We start from the raw sequence: 27,394 nt of genomic DNA on the forward strand, positions 1-27,394 counted from the left end.
ACACCTTTTCCCGATTCATTCTACCTGACTTTCTGACACAGATACACATGATCATGTATGACTTGACCAAGGATATGTTTGACAACGAAAGCGTTGCTGCGTCTTCGACTGGCATGATGACCCCTACATCCGTGAGTAAAATGCCATACCAATGATGATTAAACGACTAATAGCTTGCAGACTGTCGCTGGTGAAGCGATCAATGTTCAGAAACACGAACCCACAATCACAATCCGCCTGACAGTAAAGTCGTCCCGCGAACTCAAAAACCTCGAAATCAAGCTTCGTCGAAACATGTTCTTTGGAGATCTGGTCCGGATACTAAAGTCCAAATTCGATCCCATTGAAAAATGTGTTCTGCAACTGGATGTTGCTCCAAAGAGATCGGTTGCTAGTCGATGGCGGATCGTCTTCGATAGTGATACGCCTGCTTCTGTAAGACTTGCCGCTGTTTGAACATGTCGATTGCGATTGCTAATATTTGTTACCTTGACGTAGCTCGGCTTGAAGAATCGTGCGAGTTTCTGTTTTGATTATGCTAGTGCTGAGGCCTTGGATGTTTCAAAGATGCTGTGAAAGGGAAATTTGAGTGCGGGTCTCTTAGGCGTCTGGTCTCTTCAAAGGGATAAAAATTACAAATAGGTGTCGAAGACTTTCTGTGGAGCGTGACAAACTCATGTTGCAGCTGCAGAAGCTCTTTGTTCTGGAATGTCGTCACTTATGTGATCCCGTTTCGATGATACCTGAATGTGTTGAAGCTGTATCAAGGCATCATCTAGGGAAACATAGGCTCGGGGGGAACGTCTCCAGTACACGCGGGTGCACAGCACCATCATATACCATATCAATGTCAAGAAACAACAAACAACAAAGAAAAGAAAGCACTAGAACTGTTACAACTCAACACCTCATCACAACAAGAGCAACCAGCAATTCCATCCCGACCAAAAACCAAAATTCGCACCATCTTCTTTTTGAACCAAGTCCTTCACTCAAATTTCTAAACCCTTATATACACACCGCCTTTCCAATCTGCTGGCCACTGGCCCCGGAAGAGACCAGCCACAGACGAGAAAATCCCCCCCCAAAAAAAACTACAAATCGTATGAGTAGCTGAGGTGGTGGCTGGGTGACTGGACCAGTGGTCAACTTTTTGTTTTTGTTACGATTATTACGGCGGTTCAATCCGTTCGAGCGACGGTTCTTTTCGCCTTTTGTTTTTGATGGTGTTGGTTGAAACAAATGCTAAGATGAATTTGCCGCTTGCGTGACCCTTAATAACTCGCACTCTTAACGTTGCGGTTCAAGATCTTGTGTCCCAGATGTGAAAACAAGGATTGAAGGCTCCAGAGAGGCGGCTTTGAACGAGATCTCGCTGGCCATTGATGCAGATCCTACCATGTTTGATCTGACAAAGCAGGAACAGGAGACAAGAAAGGAACACAGCGGAATTGACTAGCGGTTGTACGACATCATTGTTCCAATCAGACTATATCAAGCAGCAACAAAGGCAGATCCGCATCATACATGATACAGGCAAACGATAGAACACACCAGACGGGCGAGATTGTGATATATAAGCATCTATCGACCTACCATGCTCTGATCATTCGTTCGAATCATACCTCAAGTACAGCATCATGCCCGAGCTGACGGAAGACATGTTCGACAACGAGAGTGTTGATACGTGTTCATCAGATATGCAGTTCGCTGCCCCTGTAAGTCGAATTCGAACATCAAGGAAAAGCGTATCGCCTGCCTGGAGTTGATGGCAGATATGTCGGGATTATTATGCCACGATCTCTACTCCCGCCACCAAGGCCCCAACAAGACAACGCAGCACAGCCGTTTCTGATGAATCAAGACTGACAGCTTGCAGACAATGACTAGCTATGCCACCGACCCCGAAATGCTGGAACCCACAATTACCGTGATGTTGATGGTCGAGAAACCCATAAGCGGATACGAGAGGCTTGAGATCAAAATGCGCCGGAACTCGTCTTTCGGAAAGCTGGCTTCTTTGCTCAGAACAAAGTTCGATTACGCCGCAAAACATGTGTTGCAAACTGGCGACCTCGACGAGTGGAAGATTATTTTCGATACCGATACACCTGCTTCAGTAAGTCGAGTTGTGTCTGAATTTCGATCGTGTTGTTGCTGACAACTCCGTGTCTCTTTGTAGCTGAAGCTCGAGGATCGCGCACAGCTTCGTTTTGTGCGTTCTGATATTGAGCCCTTGGATGCTTCAAAGATATTGTGAGGAAGAGGCTTGTCTTGAGATAGGTGACTGCACAGATTGATCATGAGATACGCCGGGCAAGAAGAGACCAAGAGATAGGCCGTAGGTCAGGAAGGGCAATCGCAAAGCTGTAGATGGCATAAATTCATCATGCAGCATTTCGTGTAGAGATTCGAAATCGCCTTTGTCTGCAGCACTCAAATATGATACTAGATACGTGTTTGGTTCGAGCTCGAATGCGCGGTCGTAGAGCTCGATGTCGAGATATGGTAAATCGCGCATCGGCGAGATAGCTTCTGGTGTGTAGCCTGCTGCTTCAGCGGCAGAAGTATTGATATCGTAATATGGCGCTAGAAGCGGTGGGCAATGTGACACAGCGCCAAGGGTATTGAGCAAAGTGTAGAGTTCGGTGGGTGTGGCAATACATTCAGCGTGAGATGACTTGGCCATTTTGTTGATGAGCTCGTTGGTCAAAGGGTTGATGGAGAAAAGACGAAAGAGAAAACAAACACTCAGAAGATGGCTAGAACGCGCTTCCCGAAATGTGGAGAAGCTCAGAGCAGAGACAGTAACTACTCGAGTACTCGAGCAGGAGGACGTGAGAGCCGGTGTGCTTGGTCGAATTATGCGCGAAGAATAACGCTAGAGTGTCATTCACCTGACTTACGACTCTGATATCTCGACTACCTTTGGTTTCGTTGATTTGTCTTCCCTACATGAAGTCATCCTCCCAGTCCGAGTCGCGGTTCTGGTTGCTAGAGGCCATGACCTGTTCCTCCGAGTTCCACTCATCGTATGCGTGATCTCTCTGGTATGCCAACTCTTTTCTTTCTCTTGCGATTCGAGCCTCTTCCTTTGCCTGTTGGTGTAAGAGTCAGCTAGAGCGTCTCTCCTGTGGTGGTAGGTCGCTTGTCGCACCTTTGCTGCAATGACAGTCCGGTCCTTCTTCCTCAAATCTCTTGCTCTGTCTTCCTTCTCTTGTCTGAAGTCTGGGAACTTTTCAACCTTTGTCTTGTTCAGGCGGTTGACGATGGGGTTCTCCCTCTTTGCGACGTAGACACGCTTGACTTTCTTTTGGTCCTTGAAGCCGACCTGGCCGGTGGCCATGCTGCCGTCCTTCTTCAGGTTCGACCATGGTGTGTAGATGATTGTGATGTTGTCCTTCTTGTTGCCTGTTGTTCCGTCTCAGTCCCATTCTCTTGAAGCTTGCGAATGGCCGTCCTCACCCTCAATCGAGTTTGCCTTGGTCAACTGTGCGCAGTCTTCCAGAAGCGGCTTCGGGATGTCCTCCCATGATTCTCCCTCGGGGAGACGAACGTAGACGTGGGCACTGGAAAGGTTGTCGACGTGGAACTGTGGTTGATCGGTCAGACTGCGCATCTTGAGTGTCGGCGCATATCAGTCTCCCATACCCAGACATCCTCTTCCCATCCGTGAGCGATCAGGTCCTCGTCTCTAGGCCAGTCAGCGCTTTCTTCGTATGTTGAATGCGACGAGTGATTGCTGACTTTCGACCTTGTCCTTGCCCATGTAAATGTACGCCGATGGCGAGATTACGTTACTTGTGAAATAGTAGACCATCTTGTCTATACAAATCTGGGGTTACACTTAAAAGATGTCAGATGGTGAAAGTTGATCTAGACTCATTGTCGCATCGAACAAATATTTGGCGGAGCTTGCCGCACCTCGGCCGATGATGAGCATTTGTCTTGGCTTTCCCGATGCTCCTTCATCAACATTCTCGAGATGCATCACCAATCATGAATCCTGGAAATGCTAACAAGATCTGCTTCTTTGCGATGCTATGTTCTGCGACAGAATAGAACTTACACTTCCAAGCCATCTGGTCTTCGTGCTGTACCAATCCTCGGCGATGCCTCATTGACCACCTTTCGGGACAACGCCTTCATCCCTGCTGTGCCATCTCTTCTGCCTCGAGGATCATTCTCATCGATACCTGCCATTCCCAAATGGTTTGATGCTTCCTCGGGGACACCTTCTCACCCGATCCTCAACACTGCCTATCTAAAGAAATGGGGCTCGACTGTTGTTCCTCTTGAGATCACCAATGAAGGCGGCCAGTTTGCTCAAGTGCACCAGCCTCTTCAGTTCTTCCTCGAGTGCGTGATCCATGCGTCTTGAGATTAGGAACAGCTTGCTGACCAACTATAGCGCCACTGAGCTCGAGACCAAAGCCAGTATTTACCTAGCTCAGGCTTCTTTGTCTGACCTACCCTCTTCTCTGCTGGAGGATCTGCCTACTCCGGAGATTGTGCTCAAAGCTGGCAAAGGCGATGTCTATGACACAAGTATCTGGCTAGGCCAAGCACCAACATATACGCCTCTACACCGCGATCCCAATCCCAATCTGTTTGTCCAACTGGCCGGCAGGAAGCAGATACGCCTCTTCAAGCCAGACTTGGGTAATGCCATTTTTCATCATGTCCAAGCTAGTATTGGAGGGGCTGCGAACGCCACTATGAGAGGCGCCGAAATGATGGAAGGTGCCGAACGTATAGCTCTAGAACGGGCTGTTTGGGAGCCTCATTCGGATGCTTTCTGGACTGCTGAAGGCCTTCAATGCGAGGTTGGTCCTGGAGATGGGCTGTTCATCCCTAAGGGATGGTGGCATAGCATCAAGGGTATTGGTCAGGGTATGATTGGTTCTGTCAATTGGTGGTTCCGATAATGCAGACCAATCTTGTCTTCCTTCATGACTGCACCCGCACATATATCTGTGGTGCAATAAATTAGACGTATACATACACATCTTATTTCGATTTGGAGACATGTTATGTTGAACAGGACAGATGGTATCAATACAACAGGCTAACATAGAAAATGACGAAAAAACGATCTAGAGATTCGGCATCGGCTTTTCAGCATTCAAAGCATAAGCCTCGAAAGGTATACCTCGAATCACCACTTCGCCATCGGCACGTGTTTCGTAAAGTTGCGGTTTGAAGCCTTGTACGCTCGCCCATGCTGCGAATAACCGACGCCAGTAGTATGCCGTTGCTGCTGTAGTGAGATAACGTTCGTGGAAGGTGGCGTAGTTGTTTAGCGCGATTGCCATTGCTTCGTCTTGGTGGGCAAGGTAGTATGTCATCTGGAAAAAGATGTTAGACGTAAGAGCGAGGAGAGTTAAGCTGTCAATACATACCATCTCATCGAGATCCGACCAGTTACGCATTGATTGCATAAGGGAATAACGATTATTCTAGTCCCGAAAGTAATGAATTTCGACAACAGAGACGGCTCGTGAACACTCTGCACTAAACCTGTACAAGGGGTAATGTTGGAAGAGATTGAATCCTCTGCAACAAGAGTAGCTGCTCTACAAGAAGTCGACATACTACCACAGCTTCGAAACTTGAAACGTTCTGTGGTCGGTAGCGCGGATGAACATATTGCAGGCATGGATGACGACTCCGTATGGGCTCAACTCGTCTCGGGCCGCGATTATGGTCAGCTGGTTGAGCATATCATATTAATCATATATCTTGATTGACCATTCATTGGGACGAGTCGATCTGGTTGGCGCATTCAATCTGCTTAACAGTGGAACTTTCCTTCAATTCCGGATGCTTCATCAGAAACGCTTCCAGCTGTGGTCTGATATCCTCAGATTTTGCTTCCAGGAATACGGGGTCTGATACGACATACTCTTTGTGAATGTCTCTGTAACTGATAGCCGACTGAAATCTCTGTCGTTCTGAGGCTTGGCCAAGCAAGATGGATACTGTATCGATCTTCCTTGTTGCTTCTTCCTTAACTTTGAGCATTGTCACAAGATAGTCTCTGTTATGCTCAAAAGTCTCTCCGAGTTCTACGCCGTCGTTATGCCAGCCTGGTACGTCAGCGATGAACCACGGATACTGGACCACGGCTGGCAGGGGAGCTTCAAATGTCCAATCCCAATCAACAACACTGTATCGTAAGTACGCTGGGTATCAAAGATGAATTGTGTTAACATACCCCATCAATTTTAACCTCTCGTTCACGATGAAATTGTGCGCATTCATGTCTCCATGCGCAATCCCGATAGTTTGAAAGTCGTCAAAGCGGTGAGCGATTTGTGGGATCATAGATCGCATCACCAGATAGTCAGAGGCCGTTCCCCACTTGCCAGAGCCCGTTATGCATCTGCGGATGGCCTTGTCGATCTCGTTCTCCAGCCAATTCGAGTATGGTCTTACGGTCGACGAAGCGCTTGGGCTCTCTGGAGCCTCGATGTACCAAAGGTCAAGGAGGAACTGAGCAAGAGAGTCCAAGAAAGCGTGCTGGAGCTCTTCCGGTATGGCTGAATTCCAGACGTTCAGCGATCTGCCCTGGATAAAATCTTCGAGTATAACTGGAGGAACTTCTCGAGGTTGATCGAGGTTGTGCCAATGAATTCGGGGGACCTGGCAATCCGTATTGGAGGCCTTAATGTGCTCAAGAGTGTTGATTGCACGTCGTTCGAGATTTTCACTCCCTTGTGTTCTTGCTACGCGAGCGATCATTTTGGAACCATCTGCCAAGGTGACGACGAAGATGTAATGAGACCGTCCCTGTTCTGAGAGACTGCTGTGCTCGAGCGTCACACTCCCATCACCAGATCTCAGACGCTGTGCTTCAGCAATGATAGTATTTCTGATTAAGGGCTCCATGTAGGCTCCTTGTCAGTGGTTAACCCAGCAGGTGGTCAAGACAGATTTGAGGACTGAAGGGAGAGGATTGTAGCATATTTTGCCAGGTGGTTGATGGGGAAGCCTTGTACGGAGCCACTGGTTTCCCTCGCTCGCTTCGGCACACAACTCGATCACTTTACCCGGTGATCATATGCAAGTGTCCAAGGCCTCTGTTGTCTGTGTTTATTGTATAATGTATGTGTCCATGTCTACACTTTGATCTTGAAGGACGTACATTCAAGCTTTTCTCCGTTGCGATGGCATCAGACTTACCAGCAACATCTCCTTCTGATGCCGCTTCTGGAAGGTGTGCCATATTGGAACTTCGACCACGGCCATAAACAAAGCACTGCCAGGAATCGCAAATAGTGTCACAGACAAAACTTAGACAGCCGCGAACGAACCATTACAACGGGTTCAAGCAACCAATCGGGGACCGGGCGCTTCGGCGACCTCGTCTAAGCACAGAATATTCCGGCAGTGTCACCAACAAGAGCTGCCTGCAAGAACAATATCAGATTAAATGATGCGACTTCTCAATATAATGGCAAATGGTCTTGTGGTGTTAATCGCCGTGCTATCCGACTGACATACTGCTTTCATGCAGAGTAGCCGCCTGGAAAATCCATGATGGCAGTCCGGCAGGACAGGAAGAGATGAAAACTTCACAGGTTCTCCTCGACTCTCTTGATGAGATTCATTTACCAAGCTGGTCAACGAGTTTGTGCTTTCTTGGACGAAACGTTGTTGAAAGCTGTCGTCAGAGTCTGCTTATTTCAAGATGGTTCGCTGGCGTTTGTCACCATTGCTTCTACTTCTTATTTTGGTACAACATTCTGTGCAACAGAGTTGTTACTTTCCAGATGGCAGCATCGCAAAAAACGATGTGCCATGTACGGGTGTACTTGGATCCAGTTCATCTGATACGGCAGTACCATGCTGCGGCCCTGGTCGAGATTGTCTTCCGAACAGATTGTGTTCGGGAAGTGAACAAGATTGGAACCCAAGTAGAGGAAGCTGCACCGATCAATCGTGGCAATCGGGCAACTGCCCACAGTTTTGCACCACCTGTGAGTATCCGTCCATCTTTCAACAAACTCTATTTGAGATCTGACGAGATTCTAGACAAAGGAGGTGCCATGGTACTCAATTGTACCTCGAGGACTGGAGTCACGAATACAGATTACGATATTTATTTCTGCTGTGCGGGTGATAGCTCGACATGTTGCAACAACCAAACTCAGATTTTTCCGGTAGGCAATTGGGATTTCAGCGCAGGTACTGCTTCTTCGGCCTCGTCATCAGCTGCGGCTTCATCGTCAGCTGCGACTTCCTCTTCAACAAGTTCGTCTACAACTTCCTCGTCGTCATCGAGTCTATCTGCAGCGTCTTCTTCCACAACGGCTTCTTCATCTACATCTACATCGCAGTCTTCGGAGTCTTCGGAAACTTCATCAAGCTCGTCGTCTACTTCGTCCTCCTCATCTTCTACACTGGAACCCATCATCACGAGAACCAATCTCATCACAGTCACGGGCAGCAAGACAGAAGTCCCCACCAGCAGCATCCCCACCATCGACACAATTACCACATCATCATCATCATCAGCAGCAGCAACACCTCCAGAATCAAAACGCGATTGGACAGGCGTAGGAATCGGCGTAGGTGTTGGTATCGCAGTACCTCTCCTCGCCATCCTCGTCGCCGGCCCGCTTCTCTGGCGCCGCTATCGTCGCCGCCAAGTCTATGAATTGAGCGATGATACGTCCTCGAGGATTGGAAAGGAGTCGTCGATAAGAAGTACCGTGAAGCCTGAGTATCTGAAGAGATATGATGCGGATGCATATGCGAGTTATGAGTTGGATGCTATGGCCGGTAGAGTGGAGATGCCGATGAAGAGTCCAAGAGAGCTACCAGGATCCGAAGGAGAGAGACAGAGATACCAGGCATACCATCCGGGTGTCTCTAGCCAGCCAACCAGACCCGAATGATGGACCTTTGCGAGATGTTGGTCTCATTGAGACGTTGTTGTTGAGTTCCCTTGTGCGCATTCATGATATATAATATTTACGTTTCTATGAGCGATGATATCAATGGTTTTCTGTACCTAGCGCGAGCTTCGGCACCAGTCCACCTCAATTACACTGTCAGAGCTCTGTCCTGCAGAAGCTCCCCTGACATAGAATTGCCTGACACATGCACTACCCATACTGACAGCTGTCACAAATCGCCAGCTGATCTTCTCCCTACCTTCCTCCAAAGCCGGCCTTAGTTTTCCAAGACTGTCTTGAAGCTCGCCAACCGCATCGGGCATCTTAGCTCCTGGGTAGGGGAACATGGTCCCCTCGACGAGACCCATATCCGGTAGACCACCTGGATATTGCGCGATACTGTAGCCGTTTGTGAAGACCACATTGTCGGTCGCGTTGTATCTCTGAAACAAAGCATCTACGCCTGCAATATTGGTGACCAGATGCGCCGAAGGGACGTTGAAATAGTGCCAGCTCTTCCAGTGATGCAGACTCAGAGGTGTAGACGCCACTCCAGATTCATACCAGCCAGACAAATCGCCAAACATATCAAGCTGATGCAATCCGTCTAATCTGGTCAGATGCACTGTTGGCGATGTAATATTGAAGATGCAATCACGCCACAGCGCATCTCCCCAAGTCCGGGACATTGAGATGCATGTATCGTGATTGTCGGCCAGTAGAGTCAATAGTGGCACTGACAAAAAGATACCTGCGCCTCCCCAAGCCTTGAAGCCTTCAGTGCTGATACCCAAATGACGTTCTGTCAGGCCGCCTATGTACCAGGGCAAAGATGGATCGTAGGGCATGAGAGCTTCCAGCATCCTAGACAAAGGAGGAAAGAACGTGTCGTCGTCGATTACGCCAATCCACCTCGTGCTATAAGAGAGATGTGTGTATAGATGCTTTGCAAGTCCAAAATTGCTTTCAGCCTCTCCGGTCATGGAAGAGTCTGAGATGAGGAATACTGCTATGCCCAATTCTTCTGCCTTGTTTATCACAGCTTCCATCTCTTCCTCTTTTGGAGATTCGTCACGGAGGACGACCAGAAGTTTCGTTTCGGTGTTGGCGAGCCAATGAGCCATTTCCGGTAAGCTCTCATTTAGGCGTGTGAGAAAAGTGGCGGTACCGAGCAAGAGCGTGCCAGTATCGGTATGGAGAGTAGTTCTATCCAGAGGAACTTGTACGGTTTGCGTCTGTTGACATAAGGGGAATACTGCCTGATTCTCTCCATTGCTGAAAGGCGGATTGACGAAAACACGGTCGGCTAGGGTGTCATTGAGGAACGGCCAGTCCAGCCCCATTAGCGATTGTCTTCTAAGGCCATCTTGGGGGCTTGCCGTGAAGCAGTAGCGACGATATTCAATTATCGACGTATTGAGATTGAGTGATTGTATCAACTCGTAATCTTGCTTGAAAGTTATCGCCTGACCGTACTCGAAGTGGTGGTCCAATCCAGGTAGCGGCTCGAAGGCAGGAAGGATCTTTTGAGTATGGAAGATAGCGACGAACAAGACGAAAGCAATGCATAAACCCACAAGACGGCGATTCCACCTTTCCAACGCCATAGCTAGATGGGTTATGGAGTGCGAGAGACGAAGTTGACAATCATGACTGCTCTGTTGATGTCTGTCAATGATGCAGAGATAAGTACACTAATACACCGTGTGCCTCATGCAATATACTTCTTACTTTGTGTCGCGATAATATGTGGGCTGTGACGGATGTGTTTACCGCAGCGTGCTACATCGCGTCTGCAGTTTGCCGCTCAGGTCAGCGTTGATCCTTAATCAAAATATACAAAGTGGGTCAACATCCCTCCACTTCCTTTATTACTACACAATGCCGGTATCCAGAGAAAATTAGAAGAGGGGAAAGATCAAGATTTTGTGTGTTTGTAATTCCATGAGAAAAGAGGGAAAGGACTACCCCGCTCGAAGGACGAGAGCTTGGGGGCGAAATTTTTGTCTGAATATCATTAATCAACAACCGCTATCCAGCACACTCCATCGGCCTTTTTGGTCTACGAAACATACTAGTGAAGGAACCATACTTTGTACACACCTCTCCTGTGACTAGAAAGTCGAATTTATTATACAAGGCAAGTCCTCCGGGAGATGCCATAACAAAGCAATTCAGGACATTTTTGTCCGCCATGTCGCAACCCCAGCGTACAAGCATACTTCCAACACCGTTTCCTTGATGCTCTGGCGCCACCGATATCGTATTGAGCCCTGGTTGATAGGATTAAGCTGATATATCGAGTGTGAGGGCCGCTTGTAGACTTACTCCATATCTTTTGTTGATCAAGCAACACCCTTTGACGCTCCTCTCTCAGACGCATCGAGACTTTATTCCAAGCTTCAACATCCAGTCCTGCGGGATTCCAGGACTCGCGCTTTTCAAGTGGAGTCGGCTTCGACTTCTGCCTCCTCGTCGCTCCATCACCGCTTGACTCTAGAGTCCAGATAGCAAAGCCGACGCAATTCGAGCCGTAAGTCACTTGTCGGAAATAGCATGATTTGTTCTCCAAGCTCTCCTCAAGACCTTCAATTGTCCACTTTATTTCTTCTTCTTCTTCCTTTTCCCCGTTCGATTTTGGAAACATGATCTTTCGCAGAGGGTCTTGTCGCATTGCCGGGAATTGGCACTGACGGACCAACGCCTCGGCATCGCTGATACTGACTTCTGACAGCTGGTAGTGCATTTTGTGTCAAGCAGATATGATGCCTGGAAGTTCTTTGGCCAGAAATATGAGACGATGTGTTGATCAAACGTGTGAGGTCGTTCGTTGCGGCGAGAGACATTTAGCAACACTGGAAACCGGGAACAGGTCTCTTCCGTTCACCACGCCTGCAACCGACACATCTGCACGATTTCGCTACTACAACACTGCGCTTTGCCATGTCCTGCGTATAACGCCATCAACACGCCTGCATGGTAAACTTAGTCCTTGGTTGATTGACAGGCATACTCTAACGCTGACGCAATCCCTCTACAAACGCAGTCACCGAGGCGCCCGGGATCAGGATCCAAGCTGTGGTTGGAGACGCTGCGCGAGGATCTGTTTCGAGCCTTACGTCTAGGCCAGAATAGGATCTGTTCTCTTACAGCGAGAGGTATGCAGCATAGCGCTACGGCAACATTTATGCAGCCATGCTATTCGCGCCCACACCAACAAACATCGATGGAGCCAAGGCGACCACAAAACTGGTATTTTCTAGGAGTTGTCTACCTCATCGGCTCGAGTTTGCCACTGGGATGCACCGAAGCGGTTGTGTATCGTAAAACACCATCGAACTGGTTCACGTTCGGAAGTTGGCATGTCAACTGAGGTGATCAACACACATCCGAATGTGTCCATTTTCTGATTGGCTGTCAAGACATCCTATCGGTGAGAATGTATCAAGTTTGTGCCGATTTCACATTCTGAAGCCATTCAGCACTTGCTTGATAATCTGCACCTTGCTCAAGGACGGTTCCTGCGCGACGTCGCCATGCCGGACGCGCAACATGTCCGCTTGCAGGAGAAGTCATGGCCGCATCTCGTCGCGGGCGGGTAAATTGCCTCAGTATTCTTGTCTCGAGAGATGCTAATATTGGTGTACAGGGCCGGCGGTATAGCGACTGCGATAGCTACGGCACCTCTGGACGTTTTGCGCACACGTTTACAATCGAATCTTTACTCGCATCTTCGGCAACGCATTGCAGCCACGACCATGCCTCAGGCGTCGTTTACAAGAGTATGGCTTGATCGCGCAAAAACCACAAGTCAAAACTTGATGTCAGCACAAAAGCTACAAGGGTGGCGAGGATTATACACGGGACTTGGACCGAGCATTCTTGGGATAGCCCCAGCGACCGCGATCAAGTTCTACACGTACGGGAATTGCAAACGCATCTATGCAAATTGGTTCCATGTCGAGGATAGTGCATCAAGTGTCCATACAGCTGCTGCCGCAACTGCAGGCATCCTCACCGGAACAGCCACGAACCCAATTTGGCTCATAAAGACACGGATGCAATTAGACAACTCGCCATCAACTTCACTACCTCGCCACCGCAACAGTTTCCAATATGCCATGCAGATCTTCAAACAAGAGGGTATTCGAGGGTTCTACCGTGGACTCAGTGCAAGCTACCTCGGTGTCGCGGAGAGTGCCCTTCATCTCGTTCTTTATGAAAGGATCAAGGAGATTTCGCAAAGCAGTGTCGACATACCTCCAGAAGTCGTAGATTGCGAACTACCATCACAACGCACACCATGGTACCGAATCCTATCCTACCTTGGAATTGGCGGCTCCGCTGGCATTGCAAAGCTAATTGCCGGGGTGATCGCATATCCCCACGAAGTCAGTAACGCACAACTCGTCCTCACAACACACCAATTGACACAACGATATCACAGGTTATACGGACACGTTTGCGTCAAGCTCCACTGCCCAGTGGAGAGCTCAAATACACATCGCTGATTCAGTGTTCCCGAACGATCTGGAAAGAAGAAGGGGTGCTTGCGTTTTATGGAGGGATTACACCACACATGTTGCGCGCTGTGCCTTCAGCTACGATAACGCTTGGAGTATACGAGGCGGTCCTTCACTATCTTCGATGATGGTAATTTTCCAGGGGATACTTGTCGTGGCCAGCCAGCACGACTCATTGTTTCATTGTAGGACTGCTCGGTTGGACGGGAGACAAGTGATCCAACCCCTACGCAAATCACAAGGTACCAGATACTCTGCAGTGTTCTGGGTCAATTTCTGCTTAGATCGTCCAGGGTATCGACAGTGAGGTAAGCATGTTGGATCAGCCAGTGGCTTGCGACCCCGGAAGCTGTACGAATGGTAGGCTTCAGTACATGGTTCAATTCAACGTCTAAGAGCCATCTAAACCCCCGTCCAGAATGGAGTGGTTAGAAACTGTTCTATAGCAGTCGATGACTATGCTAGTTCATCGCTTAGAAAACGCTGTACTGTCTATTGATTGCTCTCTCGCGGCAAGTATAGCTTTCCTCGAGTCAAACAGGGTGTAACCGTTCAACTTCCAAAACCAGGGCCTGACATCGGCCGAGCTAGTAGAATAATTGGTTGTCAATTGCTAGAGTCGAATGCTGTTTCTCTTTGCCTACACGGGAAGTTAATGTTCTCTTCCAACAAGCACGGCGATGGGCCAAAGATTGTCACCAATATATAACATCAAAAGGTTAAAAAGGAGAACAGTGTGAGAACAAGATCGGGAATTTGTTTGTTTGTGTTTCATAAAGATTGAGGGATTACGGCGCTCAAATGGAATGGCAGCACCGATATGCAAGAAGGGGAAAAGGCAGTGAAAACAATAACAACCGCCCTTGTATGAAAGAACTCCATGGAGAAAACGCCCTCTAAATGCACTTTCTGATCATTCACCCAATGGGAGAGAAAGACTGCAAACCCGCAGTCTCACCAAACCAACAACCCAAATGCGAGCAGTAAGAACAAGACCGCCAGAGTTAATTCGCCAGACCTCAGGTTCTCTGGTTGAAGAACCAACTGCTGCGTTTTGGGCCTTCTTGCTGTTGCTGTTGTTGGAGGCCGGCGAGTGTCGGGACCATGGGACCTTCGCCTCCACCACCACGGAGCGGTTTTGCGATACGGCTGCCGAGTTGGCTTCCGAAGCCATTGGGGGCTGCACCTCCTGCGACGTTAATGTTGCCGTTGCGAGTGGCGGCGCTGACTTTGGCGGCCTCGAGGCGTTCTTTTACTGCAGTGAGCTGGGCTTCGAAGCTGTGAGTGTGTGTTAGCGGAAGTTTCATCGCGTCAAGATCAGTGTTGGCAACGTACCGATGGTTGGCCTGCATAAGCTTCTCCTGGCTCTCACCAAGCAATTGCTCGAGACCGTGGATGCGTTCTCCTCGTGCCGCCAGCTTGCGATCAGCAATAGCGACCTCCTTCTTGAGTTGGGCGTTCTGCTCGACCAGCTGCCTTTGGACCTGGGTGAGTTGCTCCAAGTTGCGCTCAAGGAAGGCCAGCTTCTTCTGTTGCTGCTTGCTATTTGCTGAGCGCAAGACGCTGTTGTACTGTTCCCTTGTCGAGTCGAGCGAGATCTCAAGCTCAACGACACGCTCGCAACGGTTTTGCAGATCGCGCATCAAAGACTTCTTCATGGCATCGAAATCTGCCAGTTGTTGGTGCAACGACTTGGCGCCATTTGCTCCATTGACTGTTTGACGCCTCAAAGCTTCAACCTCGCTGCGCATACGGAGGTTCTCTTCTTGCTGACGAGCCAGGGCAGCGTTGAGGTCCGATGATCCTGTCTGGCCATCGGTATGCGATGCAAGTGACTCTTGCAGACGACGCTTGACATCCTCGACGTCGGCCTCTGAAAGATTTGTTTGCAGGAGCTCCTCGTACTGTTTTTGTACGGCCAAGAGCTTGTGCTCGAGAGCGCCTCCCTGGCTGGAGTGGTCGACCTGGCGAATGGCACCTTGTGTCTCAACCAATCTTTCTCTCAACTTCGACAGAGATTCCAGCCCAGGTGCCTCGCCCTTGGAGGTAGACTCAAGAAGGGCATCCAGTTGCTTGATGGCTTCTTGCACGCTGCGCTCATTCTCTGAGAAGACCTCATCTCCAAGATCGAAGCCAGCCATCATCTGAGCCATGCGTTCCTTCTTCAGCTTCTCCTTCTCGTCAATAACGGCCGATGTCTCACGTGCATTCATCTTCGCCTCGAGTAACTCCTTTCGTAGCTCATCAAGTTCGTTAGAGAGGTCGTTGTTGGCTTCCTTGAGACTGTCCATCATAATGGACTCCTCTTTGGTCTCGAAAGTGATGCGCTCGACCTGCATCTTCAAGCCTTCGACATCGCCAGCGAGCTTCTCGTTATCCTTGTTCACACGGCCGTGTGTTTCTCTCAAATCGCGAAGCTCTTGTCGTGTATCTTGTAGTGCCTTCTCAGTTGTGGCAATAACAGACTCTTTCTCAGCAAGCTGATCTTGCAACTCATTCTCACGTCGTAAGAATTCTTCTCTCTCGTCTTTATCCATAGCAGTCGTTGGTGTACCAGCGCGTTCCAAATCCATTCTTGAGTCGGGCCTTGTCGAAGTGGGGGTTTCGGCACCCTTTCGTTGATCGCCGAGAAGCGATGGGGTGGCAGGACGAGGCGCAGATCTGACCGGACCATCTTTGAGAGTGGGAGTCCATTGCTCTTTCGGGACAGCTTGGCCCTTGCGCCAGGTGCCGACTTCTGATTCGAGGTTGGAGATGTAGGTTTCGAAACTTGAGACTTGAGACTGAGCTTTGCGGAGGAGAGCTTTGAGTTCGGCAGGGGAGAGTTCTTGATTGACCTTGGCCTTGTTCTTGATCGACTTGGCTCGCATACCGAAACGGAGGGTGGAGACGGTTTCAGAGTCGTTGTAACTCGAGGGCGAGCAGTTGATAATGAGGGTGGTGCGCGAGTTACCACCAAGAGATTCTTGTAGGATACGGGTGAGTTTCGAGTCGCGGTAGGGGACGTGAGAGGATTTGCCGTCTGTCAGGGCGTTGATGACCATTCCGAGAGCACTGAGCGACTTGTTGATCTTCTTCGCTTCCTCCAAAGTCTGGCCACTGGCTCCTGTCTTTCCAACCTTTTCCGAACCAGCCAAATCGACCAAGAAGAGCTGACCCGACTTGACGCTTCCAGTCTCGACGTTCTTCTGACCGACGGTAATGACGAAGATGGAGTGGGAACGGGAGGACTCCTGGTTCATGTTTGTAGCAGCGACAGCGCGAGACATGCCACCGCGCTCCAGGATTTGGTAGACCTCGTCGACGCTGCTGACGTAGACTTCCATAAGACCCTTGACGTAGACACCGCGATTCTTCTCTTCGTGGATTGGCAGGTTGTCGTTTTGAGGAACGAGCAAATCGCGAATGCGTTCCATGTAGATTTCCATGTAGCTGACACGCACCGTGTACTCGATGTTGCTCTCGCTGGCCATGATGGATGCGAAGATCTGCTCAGTGATGCGCGGAATGACACCCTTGTGGTCGGGGCTGCCGATGTCTGAGCCCATCATGGTGTACGACTTTCCGGCACCCGTCTGACCGTAGGCAAAGACGGTTCCGTTGTAACCATTCAGGATATCGTCGACGGTGGGACGGATGGAGAAGTCGAAGACGTCGGACTGACGGCAGGCCATGTCGAAGACGCGGTCGAAGGTGAAGGCGCCGCCGCCGCCATCTCTTGACTGGACATTGCAAGTGTCGGGGCTTTCGAATTGGACTATCGGGGTACCTCCGCTGGCGAGTTCGACTTTGTTTTGCGGCCGGAAACGAGCGACGACTGTGGAAAGTTAGCTGAGTGCGAGGGTCGATGCGAGAGTCGAAGGTGGGTAGACGTGCCCTTGATAGAGTTGCTCCTGGTGGCTTGTTAGTACAGGCTCGTGATTGTTTGGTGGGGGAGGCAGCGTCGACTCACGCCATGATGGCCTTGTTTGCGCAGGTCGTGGCCTGCTTGGTAGGGAATCGACTCTCTCGACCGAGGGGCAGGTAGGCTGGCGACAGAGGGGCTAGCAAGTAGAAGCGGTCGTGTATGCAAGATGCACGCCCTCCGGTGCACGTCTGGAGAAGTTCGTGGTGGACCGTGAGTTGAATGAACAAGGGGCCCAGGGCCAAACTCAATTAAGCCTCACAGCAACCGCCGTTGTGTACAAATAATACGCGCTGCTTGAGAGGATGCTCGTTTTTCCTATCGACAACGATAGCTGCACAGAGTGACAAGCAAGAATATGGGTCTTCTCTTTCTCGGTGCCTCTTGAACATTTGGCCAGCATGCAACTTTCTCCTTGGCCAAGCAGCCTCGGCCAGCCCCGGTTTCAGCGTTTCAGACCGAGTCAGCCCTATATCAGCCCCTTGTGCACTTGAGCCTATATGCCGCTATGCGCTGTGCATGACCATGCCATCATTCTGCCTCTATTGGATCACTGCATCAGAACGATAGTAATATCTCAAGTTCGTGAGTGTCTGTATTTGACAAGGCCGAGATGATCCCAACAGCCTGTTCTTCCTTGCCCCCATGTGTCATGTTTCGTGTCTTATGCGCAGTAAAATAACAGCAGAAATGCAGTCCCTGGTGAAACTCCTCATGTAGCGACGCCTTTGCCGAACGCCTCGCTGAACCATCATAGCACATCTATAATCAAGTGCTAGTCCCTTAGTCTTCCCAGCTCTTCTCGACCGTCTCGCGCACTCTCTTGTAGTATTCCTTGCGGTTGTCCTTGTACAGATTCGACGCCTCGACGTTGGCTGGTGAGCTCGTGTTGGGGTCGTTGAGAAGACTGTCAACCATGTCAGCATGAACAAGAGACAGACAAGCTGCCATGCTAACCTTTGAATACTGGTCAAGATGGCGGCGACATCATATGTGGGACTCCAGCGGTTTTGTAGGATGTCGAGACACAACTCGCCCGTGGCGTAGACATTGGGATGGAACATGGTGCTGATGAACTTGACGCCCGGAGGCTTGTTGGGGTATTGTTCCTCGAAGTGCATGACGAGTCTAAAGGTGCCGTCCTCGAAGGGTGTGTCTGAGGGTCCGATGATGACTGCGTTCCTGTGCGCTGGATGAGCACGTGTGTCCTCATAAAGTGTTCTAAAGCGAGGCTTACCATGTCATAACATTGTCGGCTATGGGCGAGGCCGAAACACCGGCGGGAGGGTCGGTTTGCATGCGCTGTGAAAGATAGCCGTTAGCTACAATCTTCGCCTCGAGATAGCCATCAAACTGTCCGTACCTTAAAGTCGCGCATCAAACGGCGGCGGGCTGAGGTAGACATGTTGACGACGGAAGTTCGGGATGTGAGATGGCTGGTGAATGAAGCTCTGAGGAAGGTGCGGAAAGGCGACGATGGTCAAGGACGGATGGTTCTTAGGGAAGGAGCTGTCCAGAGGAGGGGCAGAGGGACTGACGCTGACGCCACTCTTTGCGCCGTTGACAAACACTTTGCTGAAGATGAACACCCTGACCGAGGCCCGACATCCTTTTTGTATCCATCAACCCTTCGATTCTCAACAACCACGTGCACTTTGAACAGCTGCGTAGCAGCCACTAGATGCATCTCCTTCTCGTCGCTTTGCTACGCCAGTCAATATTTAATCAATTGCCCATCTCAATCCACTTCTCGATGCATCCCTCCGCTCGACTCGCTTGCATTTCTCACTCTTTCATCTCGCTCCATTTACCTTCTGCATGAGCAGTCGATCCTACTCTGGATCGCATCTTCCGCTTCCTCAAGGTCCGTCCATGGTCCCGACATGTCGGGATCCGATCGATCCCGCTACCGATCCATAGATTCTTGCTCCCCAGTCCATCTCTCCGGCATCCATCAGCTGTACGCGCAACCGCCGTATGGGCCTTACTCCTCTTCGGCTTCCACCTCCGACTTTATTCAGAATGTTTCAGTTGACTGCAACTTGTATAGAGGAATGAACTATAGAGTATGCAAGCCATCTTTTCTTACCATCTTCAGGCATCAATCCATGACCCGACCGGGCGAATTCGAGCCTCGTCGCGCGGCTACGTACATGATGCTTGCTGCAGACCTGGCAGGCTGGCAGTCGAGATCTCTGGACTGGGATATTATAGATCCCCCGAACGATGTAAATGCCACATCATCGTCTGACCCTGGATCCTCCATGCAGTGCTTACTCAACATCTCTACGCCGCTCGCCTGAGGGCATGATGTCCCAATGATTGAAGCCCTCGTTCTTCGGTTGTCTGAGCAGTTCATCGTCTAAGCGAGTCTCCACTCGGCAGTCTTGCCAACCATGCGCGCTGCAATACCAATTGCTTCGAGTAAACAGTCGCACTCAACCCTCAACCCGCGCTCACTGACGCGCTACGAAAGCGCTTGTCATGCAGTCCATTCTGGCCAGTGAAGTAGACTTCGGTAATATGATGATTTGCCAAGAATGAGCGGTACCAGGGATCGATCCACGGCATGGTATTGACATTTTTGGGCTCTTACGTTTCGCAGTTGTAACTGATGTTAGGATTCATGGCTCTTTCAGATTCTCAGAACGAGCAAAGCGTATGGTATGGGATCTCTTAGCGTTACGCTATCTAGGTAAGCCCAGACGCTCGAAGGATTTCAGCTGACGGTAAGCATTACACCGGTCCCGCGCTCGGCATATAAGATCTTCGCATCGCCCTTTGTGTTCATGTTTCATCATAGCCACTTTCCCCCCTCCTATTCGCAAGCAACATGACCGAACGCTCAGATATCGAATTCAAGACCATTGACCATGTCACATTGCGAGGCTGGATCTTCAAACCGAAAGATGCACAAGGCAAATACCCTTGCCTGATAATTTCGCATGGCTTGACCTGCCTGAAAGAGATGTATCTGGACACGTTGGCCGAACGTCTCACCTCCGTCTTGCCGATCGCTTGTTTGGTCTACGACCACCGCGGCTATGGGTCCAGCGATCAGAAGGAAAACGAGCCTCGTAACGAGATTGTCGGAACACAACAAGCTAGCGACCTCCAAGATGCCATTACCTATGCTCAGTCTCGAGAAGATGTGGATGCATCGAAGATAGGTCTCTGGGGCTATTCTTACAGTGGTGGCCATTCGACTTGGGTCGCTGCTATCGATCGTCGTGTCAAGGCAGTCATAGCTGTGGCACCTTTCTCCACAGGCGACATTCTCATAAATAATCTGAGAACGGACTTTGAGGACACGGTCCATGGAATGCTTGCTCAAGGTATTTAATGTCGAGCTTGGTCGGAATCTGAGAAAGGCTCACACTATACAGAACGACTGTCTAGAGCAGCAGGAAACGAGCCTGGAAAGATGCCAGTCATAGTGGAGAACCCAGTCGACCAGGCTGCACTACCGCATGCCGAAAGCTTTGCCTTCTTCTCTCCCTGGGTCGAGAAGATCGGCTGGAAAAACGAGCTGACCATCCGAAGGTATGCAACAGGCTTTCCTGGTGTCGAGATATTTTGCTTACAATGTACATCACAGTTTCGAAAGCATAATAGAGTATTTCCCATCCGCTCGCATTCACCAAATCGGACCCACGCCGCTCTTGATGCAAGTACCGGAGAAAGATGTTGTTGGCGTTACAACAGCAATGCTCGAAGCATACAGTCGTGCCAGAGAGCCAAAGGAGTTGCAAATGCTTCCTGGTGGACACTTTAGCATATTCGAAGGGAAGGATTTTGAGACACTGTTGGCCAAAGAGGTCGAGTTCTTGAAGAGAACCCTTCTCAGATAAACAGATTGCTGTTTTGGGGCTAGCCTTGTGCGGGGTATTTCTTCTGCTTATGAAGGCAGATCTTCGTTCGCCATCACACCTTCGATGTTGAACACTCGAAAATGTATTATTTTCTTCTCAACATGATGGCCCAAAGTGCCTTCTGGGCTTCTTGCGTGCGAAACTCGTCCAAGACTGTGTTGGTTGAATCATTGTCCATACCAGACATCATTCTAGGCCCCTTCCCCGCAAAATGTCGAGGGACACGGACGAAAAGTCAAAAGTAGTCGTCAAGAAATTTTGGCGACAACGACTTCGATCTTTTCTGCCATCGAGTCACATATCTCAATATACACATCAACACCAAAGTTGTTCGATCTCGCTCAACATCAATATCCTTCCAGATATCCATATCCATAATAAAGACTACACATCTGTCTTTGCATATTATAATCTCGAGCCCATCATGGCCACCGAAGAGCGTAGCTTCAAGACACAGGACTTTACTGTACCATCGAATGGATCCGGCGAAACTATTCAAGTTCGCATTAGCGAGCCCAACCTCACCTCGGAGAACTTAGGCCTGGAGACCTGGGCCGCCTCTCACATTCTGGCCTCTCAACTCCACCACATTGGTCCTAAGATCCAATTTCCCACCCCTAGCTCAGACGTCCTCCCTATTCTTGAACTCGGTGCTGGCACAGGTCTGGTAGGTGTTACAGCGGCCACGTTATGGAAACAACCAGTTGTGCTTACCGATTTGGCACCGTTGGTTCCTGCTTTGGACGCCAACATTGATCTCAACTCTGAGGGCCTGAGGACCGCAAACACGCATATGGAGGCTGGAACTTTGGACTGGAAACATCCGACCACCTTGATCGTCAAGGACCAGCAGCAACCTCAAACACAGGCTCACGTCATTTTTGCCGCGGACACTATCTACTCAGAAGAGCATCCTGAGTTGCTGGCCAATGTCATCTTGAAATGGTTGGTGAAAGACAAGGAGGCCAGATTTATTATCGCCTACCCGCTGAGAGTTTGCTACATCGACTATATCAGAGAGATGTGGGAGAGACTTGAGGAGGGCGGTATGGAGGCTTTTGAAGAGGGAAGAGAAGAGGCCAGTCAAGATTTGTTCAATGACGAGAGATTGGTCGAATGGAGCGTCTGGAGATGGAAGGATATTTGAGCTCGGCGCCGGTTAAGGAACATGTGATGGTCGAAATCTAAGTGTACCAATCTGATCACTTTGTTTGCGCGCATCTCATGACTTTGTGTACAAACAATCACTTTCAAAAATCCTTGATACAATTCCGCTTTCACTGCGTTCACAAGCACCCCTTCACATTTCATTTACGCTTCTGATTTCCTTCATACTCCATCGGCGGTTTTGGTTTCCTTCACACTTCTCAAACAACTACCTTGTCTTTTTGTCTTTCCACAATCACACCTCCAACACACCACCGATCTTTGACCAAATCTCACCACAGCGTGAACCCATCACAATCATGCCTTACTCTAGGTAACACATCGAGCCTCATACCCAACATACATCACTGACCTACCTTCCAGACCCAAAGACCACAACTGCCCCGAGGGCAAAAAGCCCATCGCCTGCACATGCGCCATCGGAAAGTCCAAGGTCAAGCCCACCGAAGAACCCCCCAACAACGAACTCACCACCGTACGCCTCCCCTCCTCCCTCCCCCAAGACCGCTTCACTCACCTCACTCCTCCACAGCTCAAAAACACAATCCTCCACCGCAACCAAAACATCGAGTTCTACAAGACCCTCTACGCCGAATACATCGAGAGTATCCAAGAACACATCACACCTTACATCCGCAACCAGCTCAAGCATGAAGAAGAAGGCAGAGGTCTGCGCAAGGGAAGCGTGTTCCAGATGCACTTGATGATGAATCTGAGGATTAGGGTGCAGAGTGTCATGGACACTATTGCTAGGTGGGAGGGGGAGAATGCTGTGGATGAGGAGAGGTTGAAGGAGATGGAGAAGAGCGAGAATGGAACGAATGAGGAGGAAGAAGGATGATGAAGAAAAGATAGCGACAGTCGTCGATTCTATGGGCCTTTGGATGCGAATGAACAACGAGAGAGGTAGGGAGGGAACAGAGATGACAACCTCGAGGCGCTTGGAAAGGATGGATGCTCCAAGAGTCATTCGGAGGAAAGCAGTGGAAAGAATCAGTCACCCTTTCAGCTATTGGAAGACCTTGACTTGATAATTCTATGCAATAAATGCAACAGACAGTCGAAGGAGAGAGCAATCAAGCATCCAAACTTCGTCGGAAGGTGCACCCGAGCCTCCGCTTCAACCTTCCTTCCTTAATTCTCTCCACAATCTCCCTTCTGGAAAATCAACAGAGGTGTTTTTCGTTTCCACCTCATCTCACACGAAAACTATCACATCTATCTTTGCAATCCTCATCTACGGAATATTCCATTGACCTTCTCACCAATACCGAGACGTTGCGATACGTATTTCGAAGGCCCATGCAGCTGCTGCGGCATTCTCGGTGGCTTGCTGCCGCGTGATAGCCAGAATGGGCGACGAATCATCGATGACTCTTGAAGGCCGACGTGCATAAGCCACAACTTGTCGAGGCTGTGTGAGAGCTGAGCAAGTTCTCTGGCCTGCTTCACCAATCTTTCTCCATCCCTAGCCATGAGAACAATCTTCAGATTCTATCATTAACGTAGTCGTCGCGTTTGTATACGGCCCCATCATTCACAATGACCTCGGATCTGTCGAAATATACCATCGGCTGGATTGCTGCGCTTCATATTGAGCTGGCTGCCGCCACTGTCATGCTTGACGAAGAATATCCCGGACTTCCTTACGACGAGCGAGACCCAAACCAATACACGCTCGGGCGCATCGGCGGACACAATGTTGTGATTGCATGTCTTCCTGCCGGCCAAACAGGCACTAGTGCAGCGACTGCGGTGGCCACACAAATGCTCAACAAGTTCAAATCGGTTAGAATCGGCTTCATGGTGGGCATTGGAGGAGGTGTTCCAAGCCCAAAGGCTGACATTCGTCTGGGAGACGTCGTTGTTAGCTTGCCAGACATGGGCCATGGAGGTGTTGTACAATACGATTTTGGGAAAGCTGAAGCTGGAGGGCGCTTTCGCCGAACTGGCCATCTCAACACACCACCGAAGCTTCTCCTCAGTGTTGTCAAACTAGCCCGAGCCAGGTACGAAGTGGGAGAAAGTAAACACGTTCAGTATCTAGCGAAATTTAGCGAGACGACAATCCTTAAGAAACGATTTTCTCGCAACAGCACTGGGCAAGATAAGCTTTTCCAGCCCACATACGACCACGCTGGAGGAACAACATGCGAAAATTGCAAGTCTGAGATGCTTCTCGACAGACCGCTGAGGGAAGTCGACGGTCCATCTGGGGCAGACAGTACTGTTGAGGTCCACTTTGGAACCATTGCTTCTGGTAACATGGTCATGAAGGATGCAAATTTGAGAGACAATATTTCAGAACAACTTGGCGGACATATACTCTGCTTTGAGATGGAAGCAGCAGGTCTCATGAATGATTTCCCATGCTTAGTCGTCAGGGGCATATGCGACTATGCCGATTCTCACAAGCAAGATCAATGGCAAAGATACGCAGCCGCTACCGCCGCTGCATATACGAAGGAGTTGTTAATGTGGACTCCGCCGGCGGCTGTGTCAATTCTGGACTCTATCAAACCATCCGAGCCCGTATCGGCTGCAGAGGTGTCACACAGAGGTCAGTAAGGGTCTTCCTTGTCCTAGGTCATGGTTCTACACATCTTGGTCTCGATGAAAGCCCTTTGGGACCTGCTTGTCTTCTTCACGGACACTAATATCTGTCCTTCGCTCAGTGCCTTTCTACATTCGTTTCAAGAGACATCTCAACTTCGTTGGCCGAGAGAAAATTCTTCATGACCTCCATAGACTCATGGAACTGCAAGGAGGTGAGGCCGCCATCTGGGGTCTTGGTGGTTGCGGAAAGAGCGCAATAGCAACGGAATTCGCTTACCAGATACACGACCGAGAACCTAGCTGTGCGGTCTTCTGGGTACCCGCCATTGACCCTTATCATTTTCGACAGGCTTTCCGAGAGATCGCGATTTTTTATGAGCTACCTGGGGCCGATAATCTAGAAAAAGATATCGTGGAGGCTGTGAAAGCTAAACTGATGGAAGGGACCGCACTCAGATGGCTTTTGGTCATAGACAACGCAGACGATACAGACTCTTTATCGTTTGTGCGTAACGGTGTTCAGTGTTCGTTGCTGGAGGATGTGCCCTCGAAGAAAGGTTGCATGACTTTGTTCACGACCCGCAGCAAAAAGAATGCAATCCGGCTTGTTCGTCGACCTAGTTCCATCATCGCAGTAGAAAGTTTCGAACTCCCGGACGCTAGAGAGCTGTACCAATCGCTAACGTACTCTGAAAGCACCACTAGAGACTCGCATGTGGATGCGCTCCTCCAAGAGCTTGCATTCTTACCACTTGCTATAGTACAAGCAGTCATGTTCATGCGAGAGAACAGCTTGCACGAGAGCAGATACCTTGAGCTGTTCAGATACCAGAAACTACAAGATCAGTCCACAGACCTTTTGGCTCAGGAATTTCATGACCGTAACCGCTATTTCGGTCACGCTAACGCTGTTACCACAACATGGCATCTCTCATTCAAGCAGCTGCAATTCCACAACCCTTTGGCGGCCCGATTGTTGTCTTTCCTGGCCTGTATCGCTCCGCTTGATGTTCCTGATTCTATAATGCTACCCGGAACCTCGGATCCTTTACTGCGCCTATTGGCCATAGAGATGTTGATCGGTTATCAATTTCTGATACGCCACCGAGATGACTCGCTCTACGATGTGCAATCTCTAGTCCACACTACAGCCAGACGCTGGCTCGTGAACGCTGGAACCTGGACCACTTGCACCGAGAGTGCAATACAGATGCTTACCCCGTTGATACCACATGGAGGCTATGATGATCATATCAACTATCAGTTGCGCGTTGGGCATGCCCTGCACCTTCTCAGCCATTACTCGACCCAGCATGAGAGAACCATTGAGCTGTGGAGCCGCGTCGGCGACTGCCAACGCGATCTTGGATACTACAGCAGTGCCGAACTTTGCCATCGGGTCGTCCTGGATTGGAGACAAATACACTTGGGTCCGTGGCATCCTAAAACACTACAAAAAAGACAGGATGTTGGTCAAGACTTAATGCTGTTGGGGCAGTATAGCCGTGCAGAGGCTCTACATCGAGAGACTTTCGCGTTGAGGTGTTTGAACATCGGTTTATCTACTGCGGGAGCGTTGAGTAGCATGCGGAATATTGCAGAAGCGCTCGGTTTCCAAGGAAAGTGGAAAGAATTCGAGATGATCGTGGTCGAACTAGAGAAATTGAGCCGAGCATGGCTGGGACCCACTCATCCCATCACTATCTCTAGCCTGAAAGCTCTCTCTGTCTGCTCTTGCCGACTCGGAAGATATGAAGAGGCCGAACAACTAGCAAGTCAGGTCGTACTAGAAAGAACAAGAGCTGAGAGACTTGGGGCTAAAAGCCCGAGCACTCTACGAAGCACTAGTCATCTAGCTTTGATTCAGGGGCTGAGGGGTCGCTGGCGACAGGCTGAGGTTTCTGAAGCCAATGTAGCTAGGGAATTTGAGTCAACGCTTGGATTGGATCACCCTGATACGTCAACTTCCAGGTACAACCTTGCCAAAATCAAGATGCATCTAGGGGACTTCGATGGAGCCAAATACCTACTTGAGCAAGTTCTGGACTCGAGGACGAAAGTGCTCGGATCGCGTCATCCTGATACGTTAACTGCTGAGACCGAATTGACACGTCTCCTGTCTCGCCAGACATCAGCATTGGAGCATGTTCTGCCGTCAGCAAGACTTCTCTGGAATGAACATAAGAAGGAAGGCGATTTCCTAGGATGCATTCTGGATTCTGCGCACGAGCAAGCTACAAACGCTCTCCAGAACAGTGCATCCAACGATGGAAGCCCTCATCGACGGAAACGCCGACGGCTAGCCAGTCCCAGACCTTCGAAACCAGAGCTCGTGACGGTCGCTGTCCTCGGTGAGAGGTTCCCAGATAAACCGTTCTGGATCGGATCTGGGTTGTCAATCAGGGAAGACTCCAACGTGATTGGCGGTAGAACCTATCACTGCTTTAAGTTCGAGATTCTTGACAATAT

General features: G+C 49.8%; 16 protein-coding genes across 16 annotated transcripts; 8 read left to right on the forward strand and 8 right to left on the reverse strand.

Moving 5' to 3' along the window:
- Nucleotides 1-74: 74 nt before the first annotated feature.
- M438DRAFT_264010 (uncharacterized protein) lies at nt 75-456 on the forward strand (the record flags this gene model as incomplete). Its single annotated transcript, XM_029899921.1, has 2 exons — nt 75-131; nt 181-456. 2 exons carry the CDS (start codon nt 75-77, stop codon nt 454-456), a joined length of 333 nt encoding a protein of 110 aa, XP_029766262.1.
- A 1,225-nt stretch (nt 457-1,681) lies between these two features.
- On the forward strand, nt 1,682-2,414 carry M438DRAFT_341774 (uncharacterized protein). The gene is made up of 3 exons (XM_029904583.1): nt 1,682-1,718; nt 1,880-2,119; nt 2,183-2,414. The coding sequence occupies exons 2-3, from the start codon at nt 1,883-1,885 to the stop codon at nt 2,258-2,260; spliced, it is 315 nt and encodes a 104-aa protein (XP_029766263.1). The 5' UTR covers nt 1,682-1,718; nt 1,880-1,882; the 3' UTR covers nt 2,261-2,414.
- A 232-nt stretch (nt 2,415-2,646) lies between these two features.
- On the reverse strand, nt 2,647-3,820 carry M438DRAFT_288041 (DUF814-domain-containing protein; the record flags this gene model as incomplete). The annotated part of the gene is made up of 5 exons (XM_029901647.1): nt 2,647-3,098; nt 3,158-3,411; nt 3,466-3,592; nt 3,652-3,692; nt 3,748-3,820. The coding sequence occupies 5 exons, from the start codon at nt 3,818-3,820 to the stop codon at nt 2,952-2,954; spliced, it is 642 nt and encodes a 213-aa protein (XP_029766264.1). The 3' UTR covers nt 2,647-2,951.
- A 164-nt stretch (nt 3,821-3,984) lies between these two features.
- Nucleotides 3,985-5,111, forward strand: M438DRAFT_402064 (Clavaminate synthase-like protein). Its single transcript, XM_029909577.1, has 2 exons — nt 3,985-4,359; nt 4,412-5,111. The coding sequence occupies exons 1-2, from the start codon at nt 4,013-4,015 to the stop codon at nt 4,926-4,928; spliced, it is 864 nt and encodes a 287-aa protein (XP_029766265.1). The 5' UTR covers nt 3,985-4,012; the 3' UTR covers nt 4,929-5,111.
- Nucleotides 5,097-5,432, reverse strand: M438DRAFT_331028 (uncharacterized protein; the record flags this gene model as incomplete). Its single annotated transcript, XM_029903372.1, has 2 exons — nt 5,097-5,348; nt 5,403-5,432. The coding sequence occupies 2 exons, from the start codon at nt 5,430-5,432 to the stop codon at nt 5,097-5,099; spliced, it is 282 nt and encodes a 93-aa protein (XP_029766266.1).
- A 113-nt stretch (nt 5,433-5,545) lies between these two features.
- M438DRAFT_380244 (uncharacterized protein) lies at nt 5,546-7,228 on the reverse strand (the record flags this gene model as incomplete). Its single annotated transcript, XM_029908881.1, has 3 exons — nt 5,546-6,169; nt 6,218-6,854; nt 7,186-7,228. The coding sequence occupies 3 exons, from the start codon at nt 7,226-7,228 to the stop codon at nt 5,755-5,757; spliced, it is 1,095 nt and encodes a 364-aa protein (XP_029766267.1). The 3' UTR covers nt 5,546-5,754.
- A 1,734-nt stretch (nt 7,229-8,962) lies between these two features.
- Nucleotides 8,963-10,331, reverse strand: M438DRAFT_341776 (uncharacterized protein). The gene has a single exon (XM_029904584.1). The coding sequence runs from the start codon at nt 10,244-10,246 to the stop codon at nt 9,020-9,022; it is 1,227 nt and encodes a 408-aa protein (XP_029766268.1). The 5' UTR covers nt 10,247-10,331; the 3' UTR covers nt 8,963-9,019.
- Nucleotides 10,332-10,920: 589 nt separating this feature from the next.
- M438DRAFT_351406 (uncharacterized protein) lies at nt 10,921-11,649 on the reverse strand (the record flags this gene model as incomplete). Its single annotated transcript, XM_029906711.1, has 3 exons — nt 10,921-10,965; nt 11,007-11,176; nt 11,232-11,649. 3 exons carry the CDS (start codon nt 11,647-11,649, stop codon nt 10,921-10,923), a joined length of 633 nt encoding a protein of 210 aa, XP_029766269.1.
- A 340-nt stretch (nt 11,650-11,989) lies between these two features.
- M438DRAFT_19438 (uncharacterized protein) lies at nt 11,990-12,421 on the forward strand. The gene is made up of 2 exons (XM_029899286.1): nt 11,990-12,336; nt 12,386-12,421. Exon 1 carries the CDS (start codon nt 12,064-12,066, stop codon nt 12,274-12,276), a length of 213 nt encoding a protein of 70 aa, XP_029766270.1. The 5' UTR covers nt 11,990-12,063; the 3' UTR covers nt 12,277-12,336; nt 12,386-12,421.
- An 18-nt stretch (nt 12,422-12,439) lies between these two features.
- On the forward strand, nt 12,440-13,554 carry M438DRAFT_263014 (carrier protein Rim2p/Mrs12p; the record flags this gene model as incomplete). Its single annotated transcript, XM_029899855.1, has 3 exons — nt 12,440-12,501; nt 12,553-13,294; nt 13,351-13,554. The coding sequence occupies 3 exons, from the start codon at nt 12,440-12,442 to the stop codon at nt 13,552-13,554; spliced, it is 1,008 nt and encodes a 335-aa protein (XP_029766271.1).
- Nucleotides 13,555-13,960: 406 nt separating this feature from the next.
- M438DRAFT_402066 (kinesin-domain-containing protein) lies at nt 13,961-17,722 on the reverse strand (the record flags this gene model as incomplete). Its single annotated transcript, XM_029909578.1, has 3 exons — nt 13,961-14,704; nt 14,762-17,243; nt 17,593-17,722. 3 exons carry the CDS (start codon nt 17,720-17,722, stop codon nt 14,446-14,448), a joined length of 2,871 nt encoding a protein of 956 aa, XP_029766272.1. The 3' UTR covers nt 13,961-14,445.
- Nucleotides 17,723-18,113: 391 nt separating this feature from the next.
- Nucleotides 18,114-18,735, reverse strand: M438DRAFT_262138 (putative ubiquitin conjugating enzyme; the record flags this gene model as incomplete). Its single annotated transcript, XM_029899794.1, has 4 exons — nt 18,114-18,237; nt 18,288-18,512; nt 18,568-18,632; nt 18,694-18,735. The coding sequence occupies 4 exons, from the start codon at nt 18,733-18,735 to the stop codon at nt 18,114-18,116; spliced, it is 456 nt and encodes a 151-aa protein (XP_029766273.1).
- Nucleotides 18,736-19,972: 1,237 nt separating this feature from the next.
- Nucleotides 19,973-21,255, forward strand: M438DRAFT_310083 (DltD N-terminal domain protein). Its single transcript, XM_029902403.1, has 3 exons — nt 19,973-20,665; nt 20,717-20,873; nt 20,929-21,255. The coding sequence occupies exons 1-3, from the start codon at nt 20,164-20,166 to the stop codon at nt 21,179-21,181; spliced, it is 912 nt and encodes a 303-aa protein (XP_029766274.1). The 5' UTR covers nt 19,973-20,163; the 3' UTR covers nt 21,182-21,255.
- A 227-nt stretch (nt 21,256-21,482) lies between these two features.
- On the forward strand, nt 21,483-22,589 carry M438DRAFT_341779 (uncharacterized protein). Its single transcript, XM_029904585.1, has one exon. It carries the CDS (start codon nt 21,627-21,629, stop codon nt 22,347-22,349), a length of 723 nt encoding a protein of 240 aa, XP_029766275.1. The 5' UTR covers nt 21,483-21,626; the 3' UTR covers nt 22,350-22,589.
- Nucleotides 22,590-22,659: 70 nt separating this feature from the next.
- Nucleotides 22,660-23,406, reverse strand: M438DRAFT_341780 (uncharacterized protein). The gene is made up of 2 exons (XM_029904586.1): nt 22,902-23,406; nt 22,660-22,844 (listed from the first exon to the last, which is right to left on the reverse strand). Exons 1-2 carry the CDS (start codon nt 23,337-23,339, stop codon nt 22,722-22,724), a joined length of 561 nt encoding a protein of 186 aa, XP_029766276.1. The 5' UTR covers nt 23,340-23,406; the 3' UTR covers nt 22,660-22,721.
- A 165-nt stretch (nt 23,407-23,571) lies between these two features.
- Nucleotides 23,572-27,077, forward strand: M438DRAFT_310090 (purine and uridine phosphorylase; the record flags this gene model as incomplete). The annotated part of the gene is made up of 3 exons (XM_029902404.1): nt 23,572-24,837; nt 25,070-26,705; nt 26,961-27,077. Coding segments are annotated over exons 1-3 (2,679 nt in total), but the record flags the coding sequence as incomplete, so codon positions are not given.
- Nucleotides 27,078-27,394: the final 317 nt, after the last annotated feature.

Source organism: Aureobasidium pullulans, assembly GCF_000721785.1.
Source record: "Aureobasidium pullulans EXF-150 unplaced genomic scaffold scaffold_1, whole genome shotgun sequence".
In the NCBI taxonomy this organism is placed as follows: Eukaryota; Fungi; Ascomycota; class Dothideomycetes; order Dothideales; family Saccotheciaceae; genus Aureobasidium; species Aureobasidium pullulans.